Genomic DNA, 24,790 nt, shown 5'->3' with positions numbered 1-24,790 from the left:
ACTGTACTTCTCAAGATGAGGGGAGAGCTGAGGGTTAAGTTACTTCTTAGATAACTGATCACATTGATCCCGAGTACAAGGCAGGATGTGACTTCTTCAATATCACTGGATAGCACAAGTTAGTGTGCATTAAGGTGAGTGAGAGCTAAAATCCTTCCGGATCATATTTAAGTCACAGCAGAAAGAAAGGGCATTGTAGAGACGGCAGTACTGTGTCAACAACACGGTTGGGATAAATTATTCCCCCAGGCACTGGACCAGTGTTTACCTGTGGTCCCTGAGGCCAGAACCCCATGTGTACATAGAGGTAGGGATGCACCGATCCGATACTCGTATCGGAGATCGGCGCCGATCCAGGCTAAAATTCTAGATCGGGTATCGGATCGGTGGCCGATCCATTATCCGATCCGATCCGATCCGATAATTATGTGTAATTACAGTATGAAAACAACTCTACCTCCTCTGTGACACAGCAGTGTAGTATTGACAGTATAACATGTGGAATGCAGCCAGGCTAGCCTGCGCACACATTAACCTGGTCTAATTGTTGCACAGTTATTTAATAAATAATTCAGTGCATTTATATCTGTGTTTGTTACATTTTGTTTTACAAAGTTGGGAAAGTAATGTTTAAGTCAAGCCTTGATGTTGCCTTACACAAAATAATGATTCCAGACTCCACACAGTGAGGCATACAGCTTAATAGGTTATTACGTTTCTTTGTGGGGGGTATCGGATCGGTACTCTGTATCGGCAGATACTGGACCCCCATGTATCGAAATCGGTATCGAATGCCAAAAGCCGGATCGGTGCATCCCTAGTCATATCCCAGGAGAACATCTCCCACATAGAGGCTGCATATGGGGCGGTGGTGGCTCAGGGGTAGAGTGCCTGGATGGTAACCGTAAGGTTGCCAGTTCGAACCCGGGCTCCCCCAGAGTTACTGTCGAAGTGTCCTTGAGCAAGACACTGAACCCCTAATTGCTCCCGATGTGCTAGTTGGTGCCTTGCATGGTTTCCGCTGCCATCGGTGTATGAATGTGTGTGTGAATGGGTGAATGTAATGCACAATCTCTGTAAAGCGCCTTGGATAAAGGCGCTATATAAATGCACCATTTACCATTTACCATTTATATGCCCTGTCATATCCCAGGAGAACATCTCCCACAAAGACAGCATTAATGCACATCCAGATCCAGCCGTTCCTTATATGTTACCAATACGGCTTTGGAACTAGAACAACCAGGGACAGATGCAAACTTGTGTATTTGACCTGAGATCAGATTCTAAAAAATGTCTTCTACATCCTGACAGTTTTCCATTCTGACCTGAGATCAGATTCTAAAAATGTCTTCTATACATCCTGACAGTTTCCTGAAAAAGCTATGTTTCTATGTCAGTGGTTCTTCGATTTTTCAAATATAGCAGACCTACAAGCTCATAGCGCGCCACCAGCTTGTAGATCTGCTATTTTTCAATAGCTAAAGCATAACATAATGCTAACACCAAAAGGGGTTCCCGCCCCAAAATGGGTTTAAGGGAGATCTTTTTATTTATTTGATCAATCCTTCACCGATTTGAGTGACCTTTAGCACTCACGGTGTCCATGCCAAATGAATTGACTTGGAATCAGCATGAATTGGATTTCAAGCCGATTAACCCATTCTGACCTGAGATCAGATTCATACGAGGTTTCCACTGGACACACACTGGTCTGATGAACCCATTCTGACCTGAGATGAGATTCAAAAAATGTCAGTCGTTCTTCGATTTTTCAAAAATAGCAGACCTACTTTTATAGATCTGCTATTTTTAAATAGCTAAAGCATGACATGATGCTGACACCAAAATGGGTGCCCGCCCAAAATGGGTTAACACAATTTTTTGGACTAAGAAGACAACACAGGCATAGAGCTGTCCACCAAGCAGAAATATATGTCATTATACAATGTTGTCAGATTGTAGCATGACTAATTATCATGAAACACTAGTAGATCGAGGCCTGACAGATTGATTAAAGATTACACTTGTGGGGCACGCACAGAATCAATTGGGCCAGTCGTTTGTGATAAGAGCTGCAGGATCAAGTGGGAACATATCAGTGTTGGGCCATTTGTGCAGAAATAGTCACAAACAAAAGCTAATAACACATTAGCCTCTTCTCCCTTCTGGCTCCAAAACTGTGGAATGCACTTTCCATTGCAGTCAGAACTGCAGCATCACTCCCAATCTTCCGCCGTAGTCTGAAAACCCACCTTTTCAGACTCCATCATGGCCCATAGCACTTACCCTACCCCCTTAGATAGCATTTCTGTTGACAGCACTATAATTGTATTGTATATAGTCATAGCACGCCATAGTACATATGTATAGCATAGTAGTAAATATGTATAGTTTATATGTATAGTATATGAATATGTATAGTTTCATTATATAAAATATTATATAGATATTCCACTGTTACTTTCTTAGTTTACGCATGTTTCATGATAAATGCTTTCATGTGATGTATTCCCATGCTTTTGTTCTTGCTTAAATGTAAGTTGCTCTGGATTAAGAGCGTCTGCTAAATGCCTAAATTGTAAATTGTAAATAGTTGTTTTGTTTTGAGGGGGAATTGCTGTCACTGTGTTGTGTTGGATCATTTGAAGACTATACAGACAATCTACCAGGACAAGCAAAGACATTTATATTAAAGGGATAGTTCAGATTTTCTTCTTAAGCTGTATGAAATACTTGCCATTAATATAGTGGTTGCAACTGTATTAATTGATTGACCGAGTCCCGTGGTGGGAGTTCTGCCGTTTCACCTGTTTTGGTGAAATATTAAGTAGTTCCGGTCATTTTGTGGGGGGGGCACAGGGGGGGGGGGGGCCACGCATTGAAAGTAAATGAATCCACAAAACTAACGTCATTTGTATTGTTGACCTATTTCTAAAATATTAGTGCAACTTTCGTTCATTTTTTACCCCTCTATCACACGGAACTATGTTTTTGTGTCCATATCACTACGCCCAAAAATGTGATAGAGGGGTCAAAGTTGAACGAAAGTTGCGCTAATATTTTAGAAATAGGTCAACAATACAAATGACGTTAGTTTTGTGGATTAATTTACTTTTACTGCGTGGCCCCCAGTGCCCCCCCCCACAAAATGACCGGAACTACTTAATATTGACCAAAACCAGAGCAGAACTCCCACCACGGAACTCGGGCAATCAATTAATACAGTTGCAACCACTATATTAATAGCAAGTATTTCATACAGCTTAAATTAACCCATTCTGACCTGAGATCAGATTCATACGAGGTTTCCGCCGGACACACACTGGTCTGATGAACCCATTCTGACCTGAGATCAGATTCTAAAAATGTCAGTCGCTCTTCGATTTTTCAAAAAAAGCAGACCTACAAGCTCGTATCGCGCCACTCGGTGGCGCGATATGAGCTTGTAGATCTGCTATTTTTAAATAGCTAAAGCATAACATGATGCTGACACCAAAATTGGTGCCCGGTCAGAATGGGTTAAAAAAATCTGAACTATCCCTTTAAGCATTAGTCCTCATAAAGAGGAAGATTACAGCACATTTACTGTATCCGCTTAAATCAACCATTGTTGAAGCATAATGTCGATGGTCTCTTTGCCGGAGCCACTCACACACCAATACAATAAATAGCCTAGTTTTATGTTCAATTTAAAACTGTAATTTCAAGGCCAACCTTTTTAGAGACCTCTGAATGAGCTTTTGCAAAGGAGCTGTCAACTTTGGCCAACCTTTTTAGAGACCTCTGAATGAGCTTTTGCAAAGGAGCTGTCAACTTTGGCCAACCTTTTTAGAGACCTCTGAATGAGCTTTTGCAAGGAGCTGTCAACTTTGGCCAACCTTTTTAGAGACCTCTGAATGAGCTTTTGCAAGGAGCTGTCAACTTTGGCCAACCTTTTTAGAGACCTCTGAATGAGCTTTTGCAAGGAGCTGTCAACTTTGGCCAACCTTTTTAGAGACCTCTGAATGAGCTTTTGCAAAGGAGCTGTCAACTTTGGCCAACCTTTTTAGAGACCTCTGAATGAGCTTTTGCAAGGAGCTGTCAACTTTGGCCAACCTTTTTAGAGACCTCTGAATGAGCTTTTGCAAGGAGCTGTCAACTTTGAACGTTCCAACTTCAATTAAACACTGCCTCATATTGTTATAATAAACCTGTTGTTTCCACAGCAATCATTCTCTTTAGAGTTTAATGTGGTGGTTTATAGCATTTGTCTGAAAACACACAGGAAAAAAAACATTCAATATTTTCCTCATCGTTGCAATTATGCGGATGCTCTCACACGTTCATTTCTTCTCTCTACGCAGCATTATAATAGGAATGATAATAAGCATATTAAAATGATGCTCCAAAACCAAAGCATAGCATCCATTTCCTTTAAGGGATTTATATTATGGGAGCTTTTCTATTTAGGGCTCTAATTCACCGGTGCACTCAATCACTTTAGCACTAATTGAAATACATTAGAGATAGAAATACTTAATTTTGTCAAAAGAAATATAGGCTATTAAAATGAACAAAATAAGAGATTGGGTCGACTAATGAATGATGACAGTGGAAGTCATTTTTTAACCCATTCTGACCGGGCACCCATTTTGGTGTCAGCATCATGTTATGCTTTAGCTATTGAAAAATAGCAGATCTACAAGCTCATATCGCGCCACCGAGTGGCGCGATACGAGCTTGTAGGTCTGCTATTTTTGAAAAATTGAAGAGCGACTGACATTTTTAGAATCTGATCTCAGGTCAGAATGGGTTAATCAGACCAGTGTGTGTCCAGTGGAAACCTCGTATGAATCTGATCTCAGGTCAGAATGGGTTAAATAGTTCACAGCATGCAACTTCATGTCTTAATGGATTTCATAATCAGTATAACACAAGAACTATAGCTGCACATCTGCAGCTGAAAGCCCTCACAGAAGAGCCTATTAAATTGTTTTCGGCGGAGTATGTCGGTGATTACCTCGGGCCAATCAGGGATTGTGAATTGTTGGTGGTCCCCGCCTCGGCCAATCAGGGATTGTGTATTTTTGGTGGCGTCGCTGATCGGCCAATCAGAGCGCAGGGTTGGCAGCGCTTGCTGGCCCCCTCAGCCAAATGGATTGGCTCCGTTTGTTGGTGTCGTCACTTGGCCAATCAGGGATTGGCTGGTGATGACGTAACTATTATTTTATTTTAAATGTTTTGTTTATGGGTTTCATTTGTTATATTCTAAAGAGGGAGGGACGGTAAATTGACAAGAGTTCAGGGGTAAGTTGCGCGCTCTGCTCGCGCACAAGTAGGCCATTCATGGCCAACTAAACTTGTGTGCAAAGCGCACGTTGGCAGCTCGACAGAGTGCATTTCTAGTTTAACATTGTGATTGGAGGGTGTGGGAGATTATTTCTGAGCACTGCTTGAACTGAAGTCATACCTGTTGTGAAATAAGGCGGGTACCGTCCTAAAGTCGGCTCTTCGGTGCTACTGAAAGTTTCTGACGAGCCAAAATCATTTCGCCACTACAGCGCCGAAACAGCGGTAAAATAGGAGTATGAATCGGCCCTAAGGCTTCAAATCATCCTGCTATAATCTTCTAGACGGATAGGAACCAACCCCACTTGAAGTAAAAGATGAAGCACATATTATACAACTCTTTGAGGTCATTTTCTTCTGATTCACTGATAGAGTGAGCAGGTCAAAACACTTTGAGGTCACGGACAGCAGAACAATGCATGGGAGAAGAAAATATCTAGCGGTATGTAAACATTTAGAGTTGGGGCTAGATGTCACACCGCCAATCCAACAGACATGGATATCTCTCTATTTACAATTTACAATGTAGGCATTTAGCAGACGCTCTTAACCCATTCTGACCTGAGATCAGATTCATACGAGGTTTCCACTGGACACACACTGGTCTGATGAACCCATTCTGACCTGAGATCAGATTCATACGAGGTTTCCACTGAACACACACTGGTCTGATCAACCCATTCTGACCTGAGATCAGATTCTAAAAATGTCAGTCGTTCTTCGATTTTTCAAAAAATAGCAGACCTACAAGCTCGTATCGCGCCACTCGGTGGCGTGATACGAGCTTGTAGATCTGCTATTTTTAAATAGCTAAAGCATAACATGATGCCGACACCAAAATGGGTGCCCGGTCAGAATGGGTTAATCCAGAGCGACTTACATTAAGCAAGAACAAAAAGGCATGGGAATACATCACATATATAAAATGCATTTATCATGAAACATGCGTAAGCTAAGAACGTAACTAGAACATATCTATATAATGTCACTATACATATAAACTATACATACATATATACTATACTATGCTATACATATGTACTATGAAGTGCTATGACTACATACAATGCAATTATTGTGCTGTCTACGTGACATGCTATAAGTCTGTTTCAAATGCTATCTAAGTCTAAAAAGTGCTATCTAAGGGGTTAGGGTAAGTGCTATGGGCCATGATAGAGTCTGGAAAGGTGGGTTGGGAGTGATGCTGCAGTTCTGACTGCAACGGGAATAAGTGCATTCCACAGTTTTGGGGCCAGAAGGGAGAAGAGTTTGGGACGTGTGGAGCGTTGTTGTCCCGGCGTTTTTAGTGACTTTTTAGTGTCTATCTGTCAGTCATTCTCCCTTTTATGCCGATATATCAAAGATCTGTCCGTCAGTCCATGTCCCTATGAACTGGAACCAGGAGAAACAGTGAGGCCTGGAGTAGACCTCTACTTGATGATGATGTATTGATCCCTTAGAGTAGAGGGCACCGGGTTCCTCCTCCCATCCACCAATTCTGACCTGAGATCAGATTCTAAAAATGTCTTCTACATCCTGACAGTTTTCTGGAAAAAGCTATGTTTCTATGTCAGTCGTTCTTCGATTTTGAAGTGGTGCAACCACTTCTACATCCAGCGATGTCCGTATGTATGTTATCATGTATCATGTATCCGTCTTGAGCAAGAGTGGTGTGCGCATGCGTGAAATTGGAAAGAGAGAAGTATGTGACATGGCTGCCACCTGCTGGACGCAAATCCAACTACTGACTGTCTAGGTTCATTGATATCTATAATAAAGCTAATCTGACGAGCAGAGAGAGAGAGAGGAGGGGGGGGGGGGAGAGAGGGGAGTTGCACCACTTGGTTCACACAGGTGTGATTTTTCAAAAATAGCAGACCTACAAGCTCGTAGCGCGCCACTCGGTGGCGCGATATGAGCTTGTAGATCTGCTGTTTTTCAATAGCTAAAGCATAACATAATGCTAACACCAAAAGGGGTGCCCGGTCAGAATGGGTTAAGTTGCTCAAAAGCGCATGAGGCGATTTCACAGGAACAGAGTGCATTCTGGGATGGATTGGGCCAAACTCATGAACGCGCTGGTCCGTTTGACTATCATCATTGCACGCGTTCAGCGTTCACGACGTGTCATCATGAACGTGCACAATGATAGTCAACGGACCAGCGCGTTCATGAGTTTGGGCCCAGCGATGCAATACCAAATTCGGCCACTATGTCCATTTCGCCTCAGGGTTTCCTCCGGGTGCCGTCTCTATTATTATATACTCTAAGATTGATCCACATGATCCCCCCGCCCCCCCCCCCCCCACACACACACACACACACACAAAAAAGTGAATAGAGTTGCAATTGAGTCTAGTCCCAGTGACCTGACCCATCAGGTGCGACTAGTCATGGGTTTGGTTTAGACTAGTCATTGGTTGGTCATTAGTCCTACAACTACAACCTATCTCAAACCCTCACCCTAAACCTAACCTCCCACGGGGCAGTACACCTAAACCTAACCTTAACCCATGTCTAACCAATGACTAGTCTAAACCTAACCTCCCACGGGGCAGCACACCTAAACCTAACCTTAACCCATGTCTAACCAATGACTAGTCTAAACCTAACCTCCCACGGGGCAGCACACCTAAACCTAACCTTAACCCTCACCCTAAACCTAACCTCCCACGGGGCAGCACACCTATACCTAACCTTAACCCATGTCTAACCAATGACTAGTCTAAACTAAGTATGCACCCCAGCCCAGTTAAATGTCACATTCCCCCCTCCTTCTGTCTTCCTATTGGTTGACCCACATACCGTCACAGTCCAGAGTGAAAACGGCCCCGGGAATAATCACAACCACCCAGTTATAGTTCACTGAAGGAAAGGATGCCTTTAAGTTTAAATTATGCTTCAAGTACCTTGACTTTTCCTTTCATCAGGGATATAGCTACAAGTACATGGCTCATCAAACTCTCGTCTGAAGGAGGTTATGGCAGCTTTTAACATCCTGCCAAGTGGCAATCGAAGAGGATACAGGTTAAAGACTCTGGACAATAGACATAAAATCTGAAGAAGAACCTGTGATATATTGAGGAGGCAATCCAATCGGCACGAATGCCTCCTTGGCTACCGCACTTGCCTGTCACCTTGTGAGCTGAATTGCATAAATACTAGTAATGCACATTGCAAATGGATGCCAGTATAATGAATCTGATGAATTCTTTAAGAGCTGGCTTCCCTAGGGCAATAGCCAAGCTGGCCCATAATATAAGTGTGCATTGCTCCTGGAGCTCTAACTACAACACTGCTCTAGGAATTGTCTTTGAAAAACAAACTACAACATATTTCAACTACTTGACATTGTTGTTGTACTTTTGCATTTATTATCTAAATAGGCCAAATGTCCTAATTATTGCGACCAGTCGACTGACTGTCGTCTGTCCGTCCGTCCGTCCGTCACACCACCATATATGGCTGTCAGTCCGTCACGCCTCGTGACACGCTCCATATATGGCCGTCTCCATTATGAAGATCACGACACGACACGACACTGACCTCATCAAACCCTGGATAGCCATACATGGATCATCACCTAGATCTGCATATATGGAGCCGGCCAGCAACTACAGTACATTGCTACATCTGACCTCAAACCCTTCGATTTCCATATATGGAGCTCAGCTGACCTGTCCTGACATTCCATATGTTGATCCTTCCCCACCCGATGTCCCCCTTTTGACTGATACCTGTCCATTTAACCCATTCTGAACGGGAACCCATTTTGGTGTCAGCATCATGTCGTGCTTTAGCTATTTAAAAATAGCAGATTTACAAGCTCATATCGCGCCACCGAGTGGCGCGATACGAGCTTGTAGGTCTGCTATTTTTTGAAAAATCGAAGAACGACTGACATTTTTAGAATCTGATCTCAGGTCAGAATGGGTTCATCAGACCAGTGTGTGTCCATTGGAAACCTCGTATGAATCCCTGTGTGTCCCTGACCGGTAGGCCAGCGGTCCCTGACCGGTAGGCCAGCGGTCCCTGACCGGTAGGCCAGCGGTCCCTGACCGGTAGGCCAGCGGTCCAGGCCAGGAGGAACAAACACTGTTTGGACAGGCACCATCACAAATAAACCAAAATATCTGCCCCGCCAGACGACCAGTGATGTGTTCAAGGACAAGCAGAAACCGACCTCAAAAACTCAACTCAAACAGAAATAACAAAATAAAATATGCTCTTGATCCCGCATGTCATGTTTCCGAATTTTGCAAGGACATGTTGTGCAACGAGCACTGTGAAATACAGCGACATTGCTCTGACAAGCGACATTGATCGCATTAAACCTGCGTCGGGGATAACACACAAGAGGAACGTTGGCGTTTAATCAGCAGTGACAGATTCAGGTGAGTCCCCAGATGTGTCACGCGGGGTAAGAACTGGGTTTTCTCCAAGCGAACACATGAGGCTGCAGACATGTGGCAGCTGCATGACAAATTCATAGCAAACTCATATCCGACACTACTAAGAAATGAGAGCTCTTCTCTTCCTGGCTTAGTCTTGACTATATTGGCTTTATATAGTGTAGCAAAAAGCAACTGTGCTGCTGAATAGCAGAAAATGAATCGTATGTCTTTTCAGCCACGTACGTCTCTTGTTTATAGTCTGTGTAAAGTATAGATAAAGAGCACACTTGTTACTTTAATCGTGTCCCATGGAGTTTCTAGAGTCCCTTAATATTTGCAACTTCTTGCCTAACCTATACAGTAGCATTTGTGCTGAGGTGGTGTACATCTGTATACGAGTCAGTGCCAATGGAAAATGTCAAGACCTTTCAGAGAGTCATAATAACAATACAATATCAAAAAGGTGATACATCACAGCTCCTCTGTCCCCGGCTCGGCGGCTCCGATGGCGAAAACAGCACCAAGCGTATAAATTGTGCTGGAGGCAGAAAGGATTTCCATCAACTGGTGTGTGTTGTTGTCATGAGGCTAAGGTGTTCCATTTATACGAATTTCAGACTTTGAAAATAGTGACAGGTCAATTTTGCACCATTATGGGATATAAGGTCTCTGGTGCGGCGGCCCCTGATATTGCTGCTGAGGGCTAACTGTCAAAGGAAATAACGAAAATACACCTAGATCTTTGTCTTACTCTGAGACATGGCCTTGACACTATTGTCTACCATTTAGTACGAGTGCTGCTTCTATTTTGTACACGCTCCCCTCCTTGTGTGTGTGTGGGTGTAGCCATTTGAGTCAGTAGGCATAATTTTCAGTCGACTAACTCTGCATTGTTGATTAACCCATTCTGACCTGAGATCAGATTCTAAAAATGTCAGTCGCTCTTCGATTTTTCAAAAATAGCAGACCTACAAGCTCGTAGCGCGCCACTCGGTGGCGCGCTACGAGCTTGTAGATCTGCTATTTTTCAATAGATAAAGCATAACATGATGCCGACACCAAAATGGGTGCCCGGTCAGAATGGATTAAGGCTGCTTATCCATATGGAAGGGGCCAGAGATACCTATTACCGTGTGTTTCCTGACAGCCATTCTCAAATGGCACTATTAAATTCATGGCCAGATGAGCCTTTCATGTACTGGGGAAAATGTCAAGGATTTCTATCTGGTTGAATGGAGATGACATCACACATCACAGGCATAATGTTGGGATAATGAAGGCGCAAGGAACAGTTTGAATGCATTTTTAACACATCTCTCTGTACCTTGTACTAACATGCATGGAAAAGATGTGCAGTGTTCACTCGTGCAAGGCATCCCAGGTAGAAAGCCCTTGTTAACACCCCATTAAAGGAGAATTCCATGCTAGAATGCTTTCTTATCTTTCTTACCTTTCTTTGTAGTTGTTACGTCCCCACCAAAGAGGTCCAGGTGTTTTTTTGTGCAAAAACTCCTTATTGGCTATTTTCCCTACCATAAGCCCTCAATGAATTGCATTGCATTGAATGGGAATTGAATGGGGCTATGGGGTGTTATGCTAATTCACTTATTTCCATCGAAAGAAGTAGTAAAGTGTGCCGCTTGGGATATTATTTACATTATGAAGAGAGGATATATACAAAGAAATTATCATTTTGAGCGATGAAAATAAGCAAATTAGCACAACACCCCATAGCCCCATTCAATTCCCATTCAATTCAATGCAATTCATTTAGGGCTTATGGTAGGGGAAATAGCCAATAAGGAGCTTTTGCACAAAATAACACCTGGACCTCTTTGGTGGGGACGTAACAACTACAAAGAAAGGTAAGAAAGCCTTTTAGTATGGAATTCTCCTTTAAATCATAGCGCCCGGTGATTAGGGCTGGGTGCAATAACCGCAATACCGCCATACCGCCGGTATGTAACGCATACCGCGGTATCGGGTTCATTACCGCGGTTAAAAAAAATAAAAATAAAAACATTTTATTCTTTTTTTTTATGAAATGAAAAGTGTATCATAATAAACAGTGACGCTCAGTCAGTCTAATCATGCCAGCAACACAACAACACCAGAGGGAATTCAAAAAACCATGTGCAACCCAGATTCGGCACAAACAAGGATTGATTGATTGATTGATTGATTAAAATATTTATTAACAGTTTGCAGAATTACACTACATTTCAAGCACAACTCAATACAAAGACTGTTGACTGTGAGTGGACACTTGTTTACAAGAGGGTCCACCTAAATTCATTTCACTCCTATGCCACAAAAATGTGGAACGCCCTACCAACTGTTTTACCAACATTTTATCATGATTATTAGTGAGGACCTATTATATGAAGATAGGTTAAAAAGTGGTCCTTTAACCCTTGGCCTACAATTCACGGAAAAAACGGAATTAATCGAAAAATCTAAACCTCCCGTTAACGGAAAAAACGGAATGACAATCAATATCAGTTATCGCGGGGTCAAAAGAGCAAAAATTAATATTTTTTCGCTAATATCACTAATGTTGGATGTAATTTACCAAAAAACGGCCGAAATCCGCGTGATCGTGCGCTATCGTGCACGCGCGCCGTCTCTATGTGCGTCGCTGTAAAAAATGTGATATTTTGCGATCTTTTGGGGTTGATTTGAGGTAAATTTGACTTAGTTATGAAAAATATAGCATTAGCTTAGCAATCCGGACCAGCCAAGCTATTGACTAGGGTCAAAATACTACAGGTTGTTGTTGATCGTTGAACCGGAAGTGACTTAGGAAGATCTGTCTATTTTAGCCAAAATCAGCATAATGATGCTTTCCCGCCATCTGGTGGCGAATCGAGAGAATACATTTGCAATGAATGAAAAAAGAAAAACATCTCTTCAATCCACCAGATCTTTCTTGTTAAAACGATGAATTAAAAATATGCCAATTTGTTACCCAAACCAAAAAATTGGGACTGGTAGTCTAAGGGTTTGATTACCGTCATTATGGTAATCTCACAATTAATATCGCACACACCATACCTGTAACTTTTATTAGCCCTCTTATTATTCCCACAAAAAAAAAAAATGGTAATAACCGCCATACCGGCGGTATGGGGGCCGGCAATAACCGCGGTAATAAAAATCCCATACCGCCCGTTTATAGTAGCGGAGCACTTTTACCGACGGACCGGATGCTATCCCGGATGTGGCTGTAGCAGCTAAATGTAGCCAAAACACTCTAGAGGCGATCGACGACAACAACGGGAGGTATGATTAAAAAACCGCCGTCTAATACATGATCTTTGCTTAGAATTAGACATTATGATTTAGATCAAGAGTTATTAACGATTTAAGATTTTCGGTCTCGTCAGCTAAACATTTTCAGGGGACATTTTTGATGACGTCCCACTGTTGCGCAACATCGAGCATTGCGCGCAACAGGCACTCCCAGGCTGTGGAGCGATGCGATCGGTTTTGATATCAATAACCTCCGTCTTTTTGATCAATCTTCGTCCTGGGCGCTGGGTGTTACTAATTGAAAGGACGGTGAACTTCGTCCTGGGCGATCGGGGATAAAAATGGCAAAGAAATGACCCCCATCACCATTAGGAGAATGTCCAAGCTCTTATAGGTCATTACAAAATGAGATACACACTAAGGCTGCAACGATTCATCGATTAATCGTAATCGAATCGATTATTCAATTAGTTGTCAACTAATTTGGTAATCAATTAATCGAATCGGCAACTAATCACTAGTTTTTTGCAATTTATCAAAGGTGATTTCCCACTTAACCATAGTTTTTAACCATAGTTATCCAGTGTTAAGTGTAACTAATTAAAGAGGAGTGATCCATCTCTCTTTCCTTACAATCTGGTTATAGTTGCACAGTAGCGACTGCAAAGCAAAATATGACACATAACGATTATAGTATCAAGTACAATGTACCTATGTATTTGAGTTCAGAAGAGTACTGTTCCTTCTAGACTGACACATGTGCAGCTATTCTTTAATCAAATGTATGCAGTCAGAATAAGCCTAAAGACACCATGAGTTGCTTTCATTAATTTTAGTCTTTTATTTGAATAGCAGCCTAATCAGCAGCTAATCAAATGACATTTTTAATTAATTAGAACATAGAACATAGCTAAATTAGTGTCATAATCCGATTAATCGATTAATCGTTTAAATAATCGGCAGATGAATCGATTATGAAAATAATCGTTAGTTGCAGCCCAAATACACACATGTAAGCCATTCCTCTCTAGCTACAAACGTTCAAGCTGTATGTACAGTACTATATGCTATGATAATGATATGGATGGACCCATGGACCAGAATAAATCAAGGCAGCAGGAGGAACACACAGTCACGCAGCCTTAAGAAGGAATTAAGAGGAGGAAGCATATAATGAACACATGACAGTACGGACGACGTGCCTCCCAGGACCCATTCCATAATCCAAAGGCAGTGCCTGCCTGCCATGCTAATTGCATGATCCTGGGTTTGTCACCATTTGAGCGTGCTCACATTTTCTGCCCACAATCATCTTTTCAGGGCATGGCAGGAAAAATTGCTTTCTGATCATCTGCTTCTGCAGTATACTGATAATATAGCCTAAGAAATAAAACAAGCACAGGACTGTTGTTTTTTGTCTTGCTATACATTTAAAGGAAATGTTATGCTGTGTAAAAACCTGCTACAACCCATGATGGACAAACACATATACTATGCAAATTCAAACATCTCGCAATTATGGTGACAGCGGTGTGCTGCAAATTGATGCAGGGCAGAGAGATGCAAGTGGTGCAGCTTCAGAGCTTTCCAATATGCATCAGGTCAACAGCGGTGAACGTATACTGTAGATAACTTCACAGTGGCTGCCTTTTCACACGGACAGAAACCCATCCAGTTTCAACACAGACACAGACCTGGCAAATAGCTGTCGCTGAATTGCCTCCTTAATTGGCTTTGAGGACCTGCAATGAATACGCATTTCCCTCAATTTCCAGTTGCCAGTGTTCACTGAGGCAATGACCCGGTTGTCTGGAGAGTGGCGCTCGTTTTTGAGAGCACACAGAAGTGTGTGTGTGCGTGCGTGCGTGCGTGTGTGTGTGTGTGTGTGTGTGTGTGTAGGGAAGGGGAGGGGATATGGGGGGGGGGGGGGGGGGGGTGACGTGTGTACACATGCCTGTGGGTAGGTTGGGGGGGGTTACACAGTTGTTTGTTGAACTGCCTCACTGAAGAGGGATAATCTCTGGCCCAATGAACCATCAGGATTCAAGCACTGCTTCTTCTGTCACTGATCACAGCAAACCCAGACTGACGCCAAGGAATTAAGAGCGTCTCTCCGGAGAGACCGTCATAAACATAAACATACGGCAGTTTGATGGGACAGACACTATGCAGGGCACAGAGGGATTATATTTATTTAAAAAGGGAGCCCCAGTTGGCTTGTTTGTTTCTAAGGTAATTCAGTGATGAGCACCATCATATGAGCACCATCATGACAAAGCATGTGACACTTTGGTCCTTATGGTCACAGCAGGATGCCAGACACTATTCTGTGTTCCCACAGTGGTTTATAGGACATAAGCCCGTGATAACACACATACAGTAACAGTACAAGCCCATATTCAGCTGATTCAAAGTTGAGGTATAGCTGCTCTGAATTCAAGTCCACACCCAGTGTTTCCCTGAGTCGACAACCCTGAGGATTCGTATTCAAATGGGGCAGGCATGCCCCCCTCAGCATTTCCTCAGAATTATCAAAGAAGAGGAATTATCGTTTTATATAACTGAAGAAAACCTTGCCATGCTGACAAAACAAGAATTATACAGTATAACCACTCAACATACTACAGTAGTACAGACAGTACAGTATAGCCTAGTTTCACAATTATATCGTACTCCCTACTCCCTCCAGAATTCTGCAGGATTCAGATTTGAATAACTAAGGCTACATTTCTGTCTGAAAAACACAGTGAACACAGAGATGCCTAGAAGTCTGATTATGTTGGCTTTGATACTTTAAAACGCACTCTTCTGATTTCAAGAAATAATGAAAACAGTGAGTTGCACGAACTCCCAGGGAATTGGCACAAAGGGGGCCCTTGACAGTTTCATTTCATATCCTAAACAGGTGCCTTGTGTATGGAAATGAGAGGAACGCAGACTCCGGCGGCTTAAAACACTAACTGGATCTGATGATCCGCAGCTCTAGACATTCTTCGATGACATCGCATTTTGAGCCAAGGCGAACTTGTATTATTACAGCTCGAAATAACGGAATATAGTGTTCTCTGTGAATAGTGGACCTGACTGGTCTTGTTCTGAATGTATACACACGGTCACCGTCCATACTCCCCATAAATTCTAAAAGCCAGCGGACGAAACATCGTCCATGAAGCAGACAGAGCGAGAGTCAAGTTGGGGAGGAGAAGCCCCACTATACCGGTACACACACACACACACACACACACACACACACACACACACACACACACACACACACACACCAACCAAAACAGACCCGGCCGGAGATAGAATAGCAATACTAAGATGTATATAAAACACTTTGCACGTTCTTATGTCGAGAGAAACTACTCTACAAACTTCGTAATGGTGGTCCTCCTCCTCCATAATGATTACCCAGCGTCCTGCACCTGCTGCCTGCCTGCCTGCGCCACCGACTATTATACCCCCCCCAGCAGACGAAAACAACGAGACTGGGTAGGATGGAGGGACAATTATACCCCCCTGGCTGCAGACGAAAACAACGAGACTGGGTAGGATGGAGGGACAATTATACCCCCCTGGCTGCAGACGAAAACAACGAGACTGGGTAGGATGGAGGGACAATTATACCCCCCCTGTAGACGAAAACAACGAGACTGGGTAGGATGGAGGGACAATTATACCCCCCCTGTAGACGAAAACAACGAGACTGGGTAGGATGGAGGGACAATTATATCCCCCTGCAGACGAAAACAACGAGACTGGGGGGACAATAGCACCACACACACACAGTCACACACACACGCACGGTATTGACGGTATCATTAGTACTAGTGTGTCTATAATGGTGTCGCCGTTTTACACTGTCTCAAATACGCAAATGATGCGAAACAAAGCATGACACGGTGTTGTTGTATGTTGGGTTGTTTGTGTTTGTGTCGCTTCTTCTCTGTTACTATTAACTCTCGCCTCCTCCGCGGCGCGACGGAGCGGAGCGGCAGGGAGGGAGGGATGGAGCCATGTATGTATGTGTATGTACGGGAGAGAGTCAGTCAGTCAGAGAGAGAGAGAGCCGGGGAAAGAAAGTGAAGTATAGTTTCTGTGCCCGTGTATGTTGTGGTTGTGTTGTTGCATGTTTCCTACCTCAGTAGAGCCGTGTCGCCTTGTCTGCTCACCACACTTTCCACCGAGGAATAGTCCACAGTTTGTCCGGCGGGCAGGCAGGACGGGAGAAAGCAGCACAGGCTGAGAATGATCGCAGTGAGCCACTGCCCAGAGACACACGCATCCTGCACCGCTCTCATCATGTCCATCGCAGCGGTGTTATGTTTCCTAATCCTTTTCCCCACCTTGTGCAAAAGTCTTCTTTTCTGGGCAAAGAAAGAAAACAAAAGAAAAATACAAAACCTTGTCCTTTTGTCCGAAAAGCCCAGCCGCTATTTCCACACTTTTGGCTCCGCGAGAAATGGCTCCACCGCCGCCGTGTATAGTTTCCCAGGTTTGTTGTGGTTGGATGTGCAGCCCCACTGTGAGAGGGAGAGTGTGTGTGCCGTGGTGGAGTACAGTCTCTCAGTCTCCAGTGGCTCTCTACACCATCTAGTGAGGAGATGTGATGTAAAATGGGAGCGGACGTAGAGGCAGCAGCAGACAACCCCCAGGCTCTGATCCTGTTGCCATGCGGCCGTTTCCCAGGCAACCTGTTCCCAGTGGCTCTCTTCTTGGGGGTGATGGAGCGGTTAAATCTGGTGCGTATTGATACGACAACAGAACAGAAACACCCGCGAAAGAGCAATTAAATATATCGATTGGGGAGATGTTCGGGAAATGAGCACGCTGGGCTTTTGAGGAGGCAGTGTGGAAGAAGTTACTATGACGTAAGTCCCCATGAGTCAGTGTTGGAAAGTAACTAAAGTAACTTTACTTAAAGTAATATTATTGGGGCGCCCGCTGGCCTAGCGGTCCAGCCCACAATGCAGGGTCAGTGTGACGGTCTCACACCAAGAATCCGGATCATCATGGTCCTGCATGCTGCTCTTCTTCATCCCAGTCGATGTCCACCTGGTTGGTTACTAACCTGGGGCACTGGTGCTGTTGTAATTCTTCCTCATTTGTTAAAATGGCGATATCCTCTTCTTCTTCTTCAGGGCCAGGCTCGTCTTCTTCCTGCTCAGACTCTGAGGAGTTTTGCTTTTGGCCGCTAACATTTTCCACAACAACTTCACCACTTGCCTCGCCCTGGTTGACGTTAGCATTAGCATCAGTGCTACTGCTAGTCCCAGTCCCTGCTAGTCTCGTCGGACTCATCGCTGCGTCTTCATGTGGTTTAAGAAAGAAGTTTGAAATTAATGGAACCTTTTTCAGTCATTTAGCCGTCTTCGCATCCATCTTTTTTGTTTTGTTCTTGGAAGAACCTCTCCCCGGCATATTGTCTTAATTTGTCTATGTCTCAAATCTCAAATCTCACAAAACAAAGGTCAACCAAATTGGAAAAAAAAGCCCGCCTCAATGCAGTCACAGATCTGATTGGACAAAACACAGCCGGGGGTCACATGAGGTAGTGTAGACGGCAGGTATATCAAAATAAAATGGGGGTTAAAGTTAACCGTCCACAATTTATTTATAATATAAATTATCACCACATCAACTTAGTATGTCAAGCTTAACAGCTTGATTTTGAGCTTCTACTGCATTAATGATAACAAATTAATTTCATTTCATTTCACTAAGGCCCAAGGCCAATAAGGGTAACAAAATACAAATACAAAATATGTAATTTTCTCAACAATTATGACAACATTTATTTAAAGTAATAAGTGATGATAGCCTATAAAGTTTTTGGTGATGCACAAAAAAAATCACAATATTTAATTATTCATAATATATTTGAGCATTTTGAGGCAACAACATATTAATATTTGAAAATCTGCCTGAAACAAGTAATCAACATAATAATCCATTATATTTCTAGTCCTTAGCTTCAGGAAGGAGCTAGCTTGAACTGTGCTATTATTGTTAGGTTAGGTGGCTCTATTCAGAAATATATATATATACCTATAACTCCTGGTGGTCAGGAACGGGGTGGGAGTGACTCCCATTAACTTACAGCTTTCAAGGCCCCCGGCGGCCTGTGGCCCCTCCTCAAAGTGGCCCCACTTTGGACCACTGCTTCACAGTACGGTGGAGCAGTGGTCTGCAAAGGGCCCACTTTGACGCCCAGCCTGTAGGGCCCCAGCCCCCAGGAGCCTGCGCTGCGTTTCAGGCTCCCCTGTGGCCCCTCCTCAATGGGACCTCTCAAAGTGGGCCCCTTGAGGACCACTGCTTCACAGTACGGTGGAGCAGTGGTCCGCAAAGGGCCCACTTTGACACCCAGCCTGTAGGGCCCCAGCCCCCAGGAGCCTGCGCTGCGTTTGAGGCTCAGGCCGAGGGAGAATACAGAGCAGAGGAGGGGCCCACACACATTTGAAATTGGTCCTCAAAGGGCCCACTTTAAGGGGTCCCCAGTAGGGGACCTCCAGCCTGGGGGGTGGTAGAGGCCGGGCTCCAGGGGCCCTTGTCAGGGCCTCAAACCCAGTACTGCGCGACGCGGTCCAGTTTCCTGCGAAGGGCCCCTGAGAGCCAAGGGCCCCTGAGAGCCAAGGGCCCCTGAGAGCCAAGGGCCCCTGGGCCGCGGCCCCACAGGCCCAATGGCTAATCTGTCCCTGTCCAGGACTCCTGGTGCATGCGCGGCATGCCACATAATTATAGGCTATGGCCTGACAGCGTGTCGCGTGTTCGAGTCCCGTTCATGACGACCATTGCTGCCATCCCTGTGTCTCTCTCTCCCTCTTTCCTGTCATTATTAATCACGTAATATTATTACTTTTTCCAGTAACTATAAAATATAACTAATTACTTTACAATTTGAGTAATAATATTACTAATATGTTACTATTTTCCAAAAGTAACTTTATTTTCACGAGCCTTGGTGGTACTGTGGCCTTGAGTGTTTATTTAAGGGACACTTCACCCTTTTGGCATCATGTTATGCTTTAGCTATTGAAAAATAGCAGATCTACAAGCTCATATCGCGCCACCGAGTGGCGCGATACGAGCTTGTAGGTCTGCTATTTTTGAAAAATCGAAGAGCGACTGACATTTCTAGAATCTGATCTCAGGTCAGAATGGGTTAATCAGACCAGTGTGTGTCCAGTGGAAACCTCGTGTGAATCTGATCTCAGGTCAGAATGGGTTAATGACGTTTAGAAGATTTAGAACACTTTCCTGGGGTCTTTATGTGTGTAATATGTGGTTTTACACATGCCACATAATTATGTGATAGATGAAAGTTGCTTTGCAGGCTATTGATCCGGAGCGACCTCGCCTTTTAGGGCAGTGTCTTGAATGTACAGGGTTTGATGAGGTCTGGCCATATATGGAGCGTGTCTTGAGTGTACAGAGATTTTCTCCATGTAAACTATGGGGTTAGATGAGATCAGTGTCGTGATCTTCATATGGAGAGGGGTGATGTCACGAGGCGTGACCATATGTAGGTGTGACCCAAGGTTTTCATAGTAATCTGCGACCTTAGGTCGCAATTACCTTTTTAAGTATATAGGCTATATATAAAGGTCCTTGCAGACTGGACGTGTTTTTCGGAAAACCGGTGGAAATACGCTGGTAAAAATCAGAAAAACGCAGCAGTGTGCATGGACCTTAAAGGGACACTTCACCCTTTTTGCAAAAAGATATATGTTAATGATGTTTAGAAGCTTTAGATCACTTTCCTGGGGGTATTTATGTGTGTAATATGTGGTTTTAGTTATTTTAGATTGTAGCAGTGAGCCTGTTATCTCTGATGTCATGGACACTGGTCTCACTACCTTCCTGGACTACAATTCCCATAATTCTTTGGTGCACTGCTCCTCCTTGCGGATAGGGGGAGAGCTGTCTTACTGAGAAAACATGTAGTCCAGGAAGGAAGTGAGCCCAGTGTCCATGACATCAGAGACAACAGGCTCACTGCTACAATCTAAAATATCTAAAACCACATATTACACACATAAATACCCCCAGGAAAGAGTTCTAAAGCTTCTAAACGTCATTAACATATATTTTTTTGCAAAAAGGGTGAAGTGTCCCTTTAATAGGTAATATATTACCATTTTTGAGTAACTTTCCAACACTGTATATGAGAGAGAGATGGAGCCAGCCAGCAACTCTATATCTGACCTCAAACCCTTACATCTCCATACTGTATATGGCCAGTACATAATTCATTCCAATTGATCTGACCCCGCATGCCAAAGCGCCAGCGTTCACACAGCAGTCTGCAGTCTGCCGTCACTCAGGATAAGCCACCTTCTCGCCCTCAGGGTGTCTTACTGGTATATTTTAACCCATCCTGACCTGAGATCAGATTCATACGAGGTTTCCGCCGGACACATGCACACTGGTCTGACGAACCCATTCTGACCTGAGATCAGATTCTAAAAATGTCAGTCGTTCTTCGATTTTTCAAAAAATAGCAGACCTACAAGCTCGTATCGCGCCACTCGGTGGCGCGATATGAGCTTGTAGATCTGCTATTTTTAAATAGCTAAAGCATAACATGATGCTGACACCAAAATGGGTGCCCGTTCAGAATGGGTTAAACAGAAGAGACACGAAAACACTGTGACGAAATGCTAAATAAATTCCACACATATTATAACATACTGTAGGTCACACACAATGGTCTTTCGAGGTTTGCTCTACATTGGAACCATGGGAGACTAACCCCCCTCCCTTGCATTGTACCCAAGGCTGAGCCCCTGACTTACCCTACATAAACATGCTTAGTATAGTGCATGAGTTGGCACAGCCATCACCATGGAAATGACACACATTTTCTCTGAGGTGACATGTTAATATTGGCATCATCCCGTTCAGTTGATGCTGCAGATGATGTGTCTCGGTTACCCCATTAGCATAATGTCAGGAGTGAATCCCCCAGGGATTTACATACAGTAATAGCTCCGGGAAAAAGACATAAAGTGCAGACTCAAGTTCAACAAGGAGAAAGCGTTCTTAAAGTGGAATAACAGATTTTGACTTTGTTCTTGAACACTTCAGTCAGTACTATGTGAATAATGAGAAACTTACTTACTCAAGCAGGAGGAAAAAAAGAGCTCAGAAGTCTCTTCTGCAATGAAATCTTAATCATTCTTCTTGGAATCATTCCTTTCGCGCGTAGGCAAGTTTTCATAACTACTGCTAAACATTCTCATAATATTCACACAATAATTGCAATTAAAAAATGCCACTTAAGCCCTGTACTGTATTATACACTTTGTTACAGCCTATGCCAAATAGCCTTTATTGTCTCCACCAGGCCGAAGGCATGGGGGGAGAGTATGTTTTGCACTCCGTCCGTCCGTGTGTGTGTGTGTGTCCGTCCGTCCGTGTGTCCGTGAGCAGCTAATCTCGGCCACGGTTAACCCGGTCGATGCCAAATTTTGCACACACACTCCCTGGATGCCAACGATGAACCTCTGCCCCAAACCTTCCAGAACGGCCTGTTATAGCGCCACCAGGAGGCCGCTTTGTGCAAAACAAGTTTTTGCACAGTACACCTACAGATTTTGTCCAAACATCGCGCAAATTGGTACACAGTCTCTCTAGAGCCATTCAAAGAAACCGGTCTTTCAGATTTCTCAGACTCCATCCTGATTGGTTAAGATTGGCTTCCAAAGTTCACAGGAGTGCTCAGTTTCAAACAAAATGCTGCAAATCATGAACACATCGCGTGATTTCCGTGAAATTGTGCACCCACATTCCCACTAGGCCGAGGACGAAATGCCACATGAACAATTTCAACTCAGCCTCAAGGTGGCGCTATAACTGGCCGAAAAGTGTTTTTACCTCTAACTGCACGGATCTGTGGATAATTTACTTTTGTTGCCCTTTTATCCAACCACCAGATGAAGGCAAGCTGCAATGTCCTACATTCCTATCCTGGTGGAGACCTGTGCCCAGAAGGGCACTTTTTCTAGTTTTCTCCTTAGTCTCTCAAGTCAGACAATTCTACTACAATCTTCAAATGCTATACAGGGTCTAAATATGCCCCCTGAAAGTCTTGAACAGAAGCTGTGATCTGTTTGTCATATAAAGTCACAAAATATATTTTAAAATATCTTTAAAACATAGCGTTATATACTTATATTCCATTTCTGCTAAGTAGCAACCTAGATAGGCTTCAACTAATTGTTGTTATTTACATGACTGCAACCTGACGAAACCTGCGTAGGCAATGCTCGGCTCGTTGTATTTGACCTCACACATTGTAACTTTTTTAATTGATACATTGTAATTTTGTCCAATCTGCATGGTAGAGTATAGTTGTATTGTGCATCCCTGCTCTTCTGTTTCTGGATTGACACGAATGTTGACCTGAAGATAAAAATACAATTCATCCCTCTGAGCAAGCATTAGCTCAATGTGCAACCTGCGTATTCCTCTGTATTTACTGTACATTTTCATTTTCGCTTCCATTGTAGGCTACAGACTGTGGAAGCATTTGAACATTGTGTCAGCCAATCCCTAACAGACAACATCACACTGATGAGAACCAGTATGCAGGTGCATTGGTGTGACATCCAGAGGAGTTGTGACTAGTTGCATTGGTTTGGGCCAATAGACGCGATGGAAAAGGGGTGACTAGTTGCATTGGTTTGGGCCTATAGACGCGATGGAAAAGGGGTGACTAGTTGCATTGGTTTGGGCCTATAGACGCGATGGAAAAGGGGTGACTAGTTGCATTGGTTTGGGCCTATAGACGCGATGGAAAAGGGGTGACTAGTTGCATTGGTTTGGGCCTATAGACGCGATGGAAAAGGGGTGACTAGTTGCATTGGTTTGGGCCAATAGACGCGATGGAAAAGGGGTGACTAGTTGCATTGGTTTGGGCCAATAGACGTGATGGAAAAGGGGTGACTAGTTGCATTGGTTTGGGCCAATAGACGTGATGGAAAAGGGGTGACTAGTTGCATTGGTTTGGGCCAATAGACGTGATGGAAAAGGGGTGACTAGTTGCATTGGTTTGGGCCAATAGACGCGATGGAAAAGGGGTGACTAGTTGCATTGGTTTGGGCCAATAGACGCGATGGAAAAGGGGTGACTAGTTGCATTGGTTTGGGCCAATAGACGCCATGGAAAAGGGGTGACTAGTTGCATTGGTTTGGGCCTATAGACGCGATGGAAAAGGGGTGACTAGTTGCATTGGTTTGGGCCAATAGACGCGATGGAAAAGGGGTGACTAGTTGCATTGGTTTGGGCCAATAGATACGATGGAAAAGGGGTGACTAGTTGCATTGGTTTGGGCCAATAGACGTGATGGAAAAGGGGTGACTAGTTGCATTGGTTTGGGCCAATAGACGTGATGGAAAAGGGGTGACTAGTTGCATTGGTTTGGGCCAATAGACGCGATGGAAAAGGGGTGACTAGTTGCATTGGTTTGGGCCAATAGACGCGATGGAAAAGGGGTGACTAGTTGCATTGGTTTGGGCCAATAGACGCCATGGAAAAGGGGTGACTAGTTGCATTGGTTTGGGCCAATAGACGCCATGGAAAAGGGGTGACTAGTTGCATTGGTTTGGGCCTATAGACGCGATGGAAAAGGGGTGACTAGTTGCATTGGTTTGGGCCAATAGACGTGATGGAAAAGGGGTGACTAGTTGCATTGGTTTGGGCCAATAGACGCCATGGAAAAGGGGTGACTAGTTGCATTGGTTTGGGCCAATAGACGCCATGGAAAAGGGGTGACTAGTTGCATTGGTTTGGGCCAATAGACGTGATGG

General features: G+C 43.8%; 1 protein-coding gene across 3 annotated transcripts in view; it reads right to left on the bottom strand.

Annotated features, from left to right (window-relative positions):
* negr1 (neuronal growth regulator 1) overlaps positions 1-17,305 on the bottom strand; it is a 343,508-nt gene extending 326,203 nt beyond the window's left edge. For all 3 annotated transcript variants that reach the window (XM_083766947.1, XM_083766946.1, XM_083766945.1), the window contains exon 1: positions 17,121-17,305. In XM_083766947.1, coding sequence (XP_083623073.1) covers positions 17,121-17,290 — 170 coding nt within the window. In that variant the 5' untranslated portion in view covers positions 17,291-17,305. The remainder of the gene's footprint in view (positions 1-17,120) is intronic.
* Positions 17,306-24,790: the final 7,485 nt, after the last annotated feature.

This window comes from Protomyctophum parallelum (genome assembly GCF_964188405.1).
Source record: "Protomyctophum parallelum genome assembly, chromosome: 6".
NCBI classification, from domain to species: domain Eukaryota; kingdom Metazoa; phylum Chordata; class Actinopteri; order Myctophiformes; family Myctophidae; genus Protomyctophum; species Protomyctophum parallelum.
Note: the sequence above shows the minus strand (reverse complement) of the source record. Positions and strands in the feature narration are given on the sequence as shown.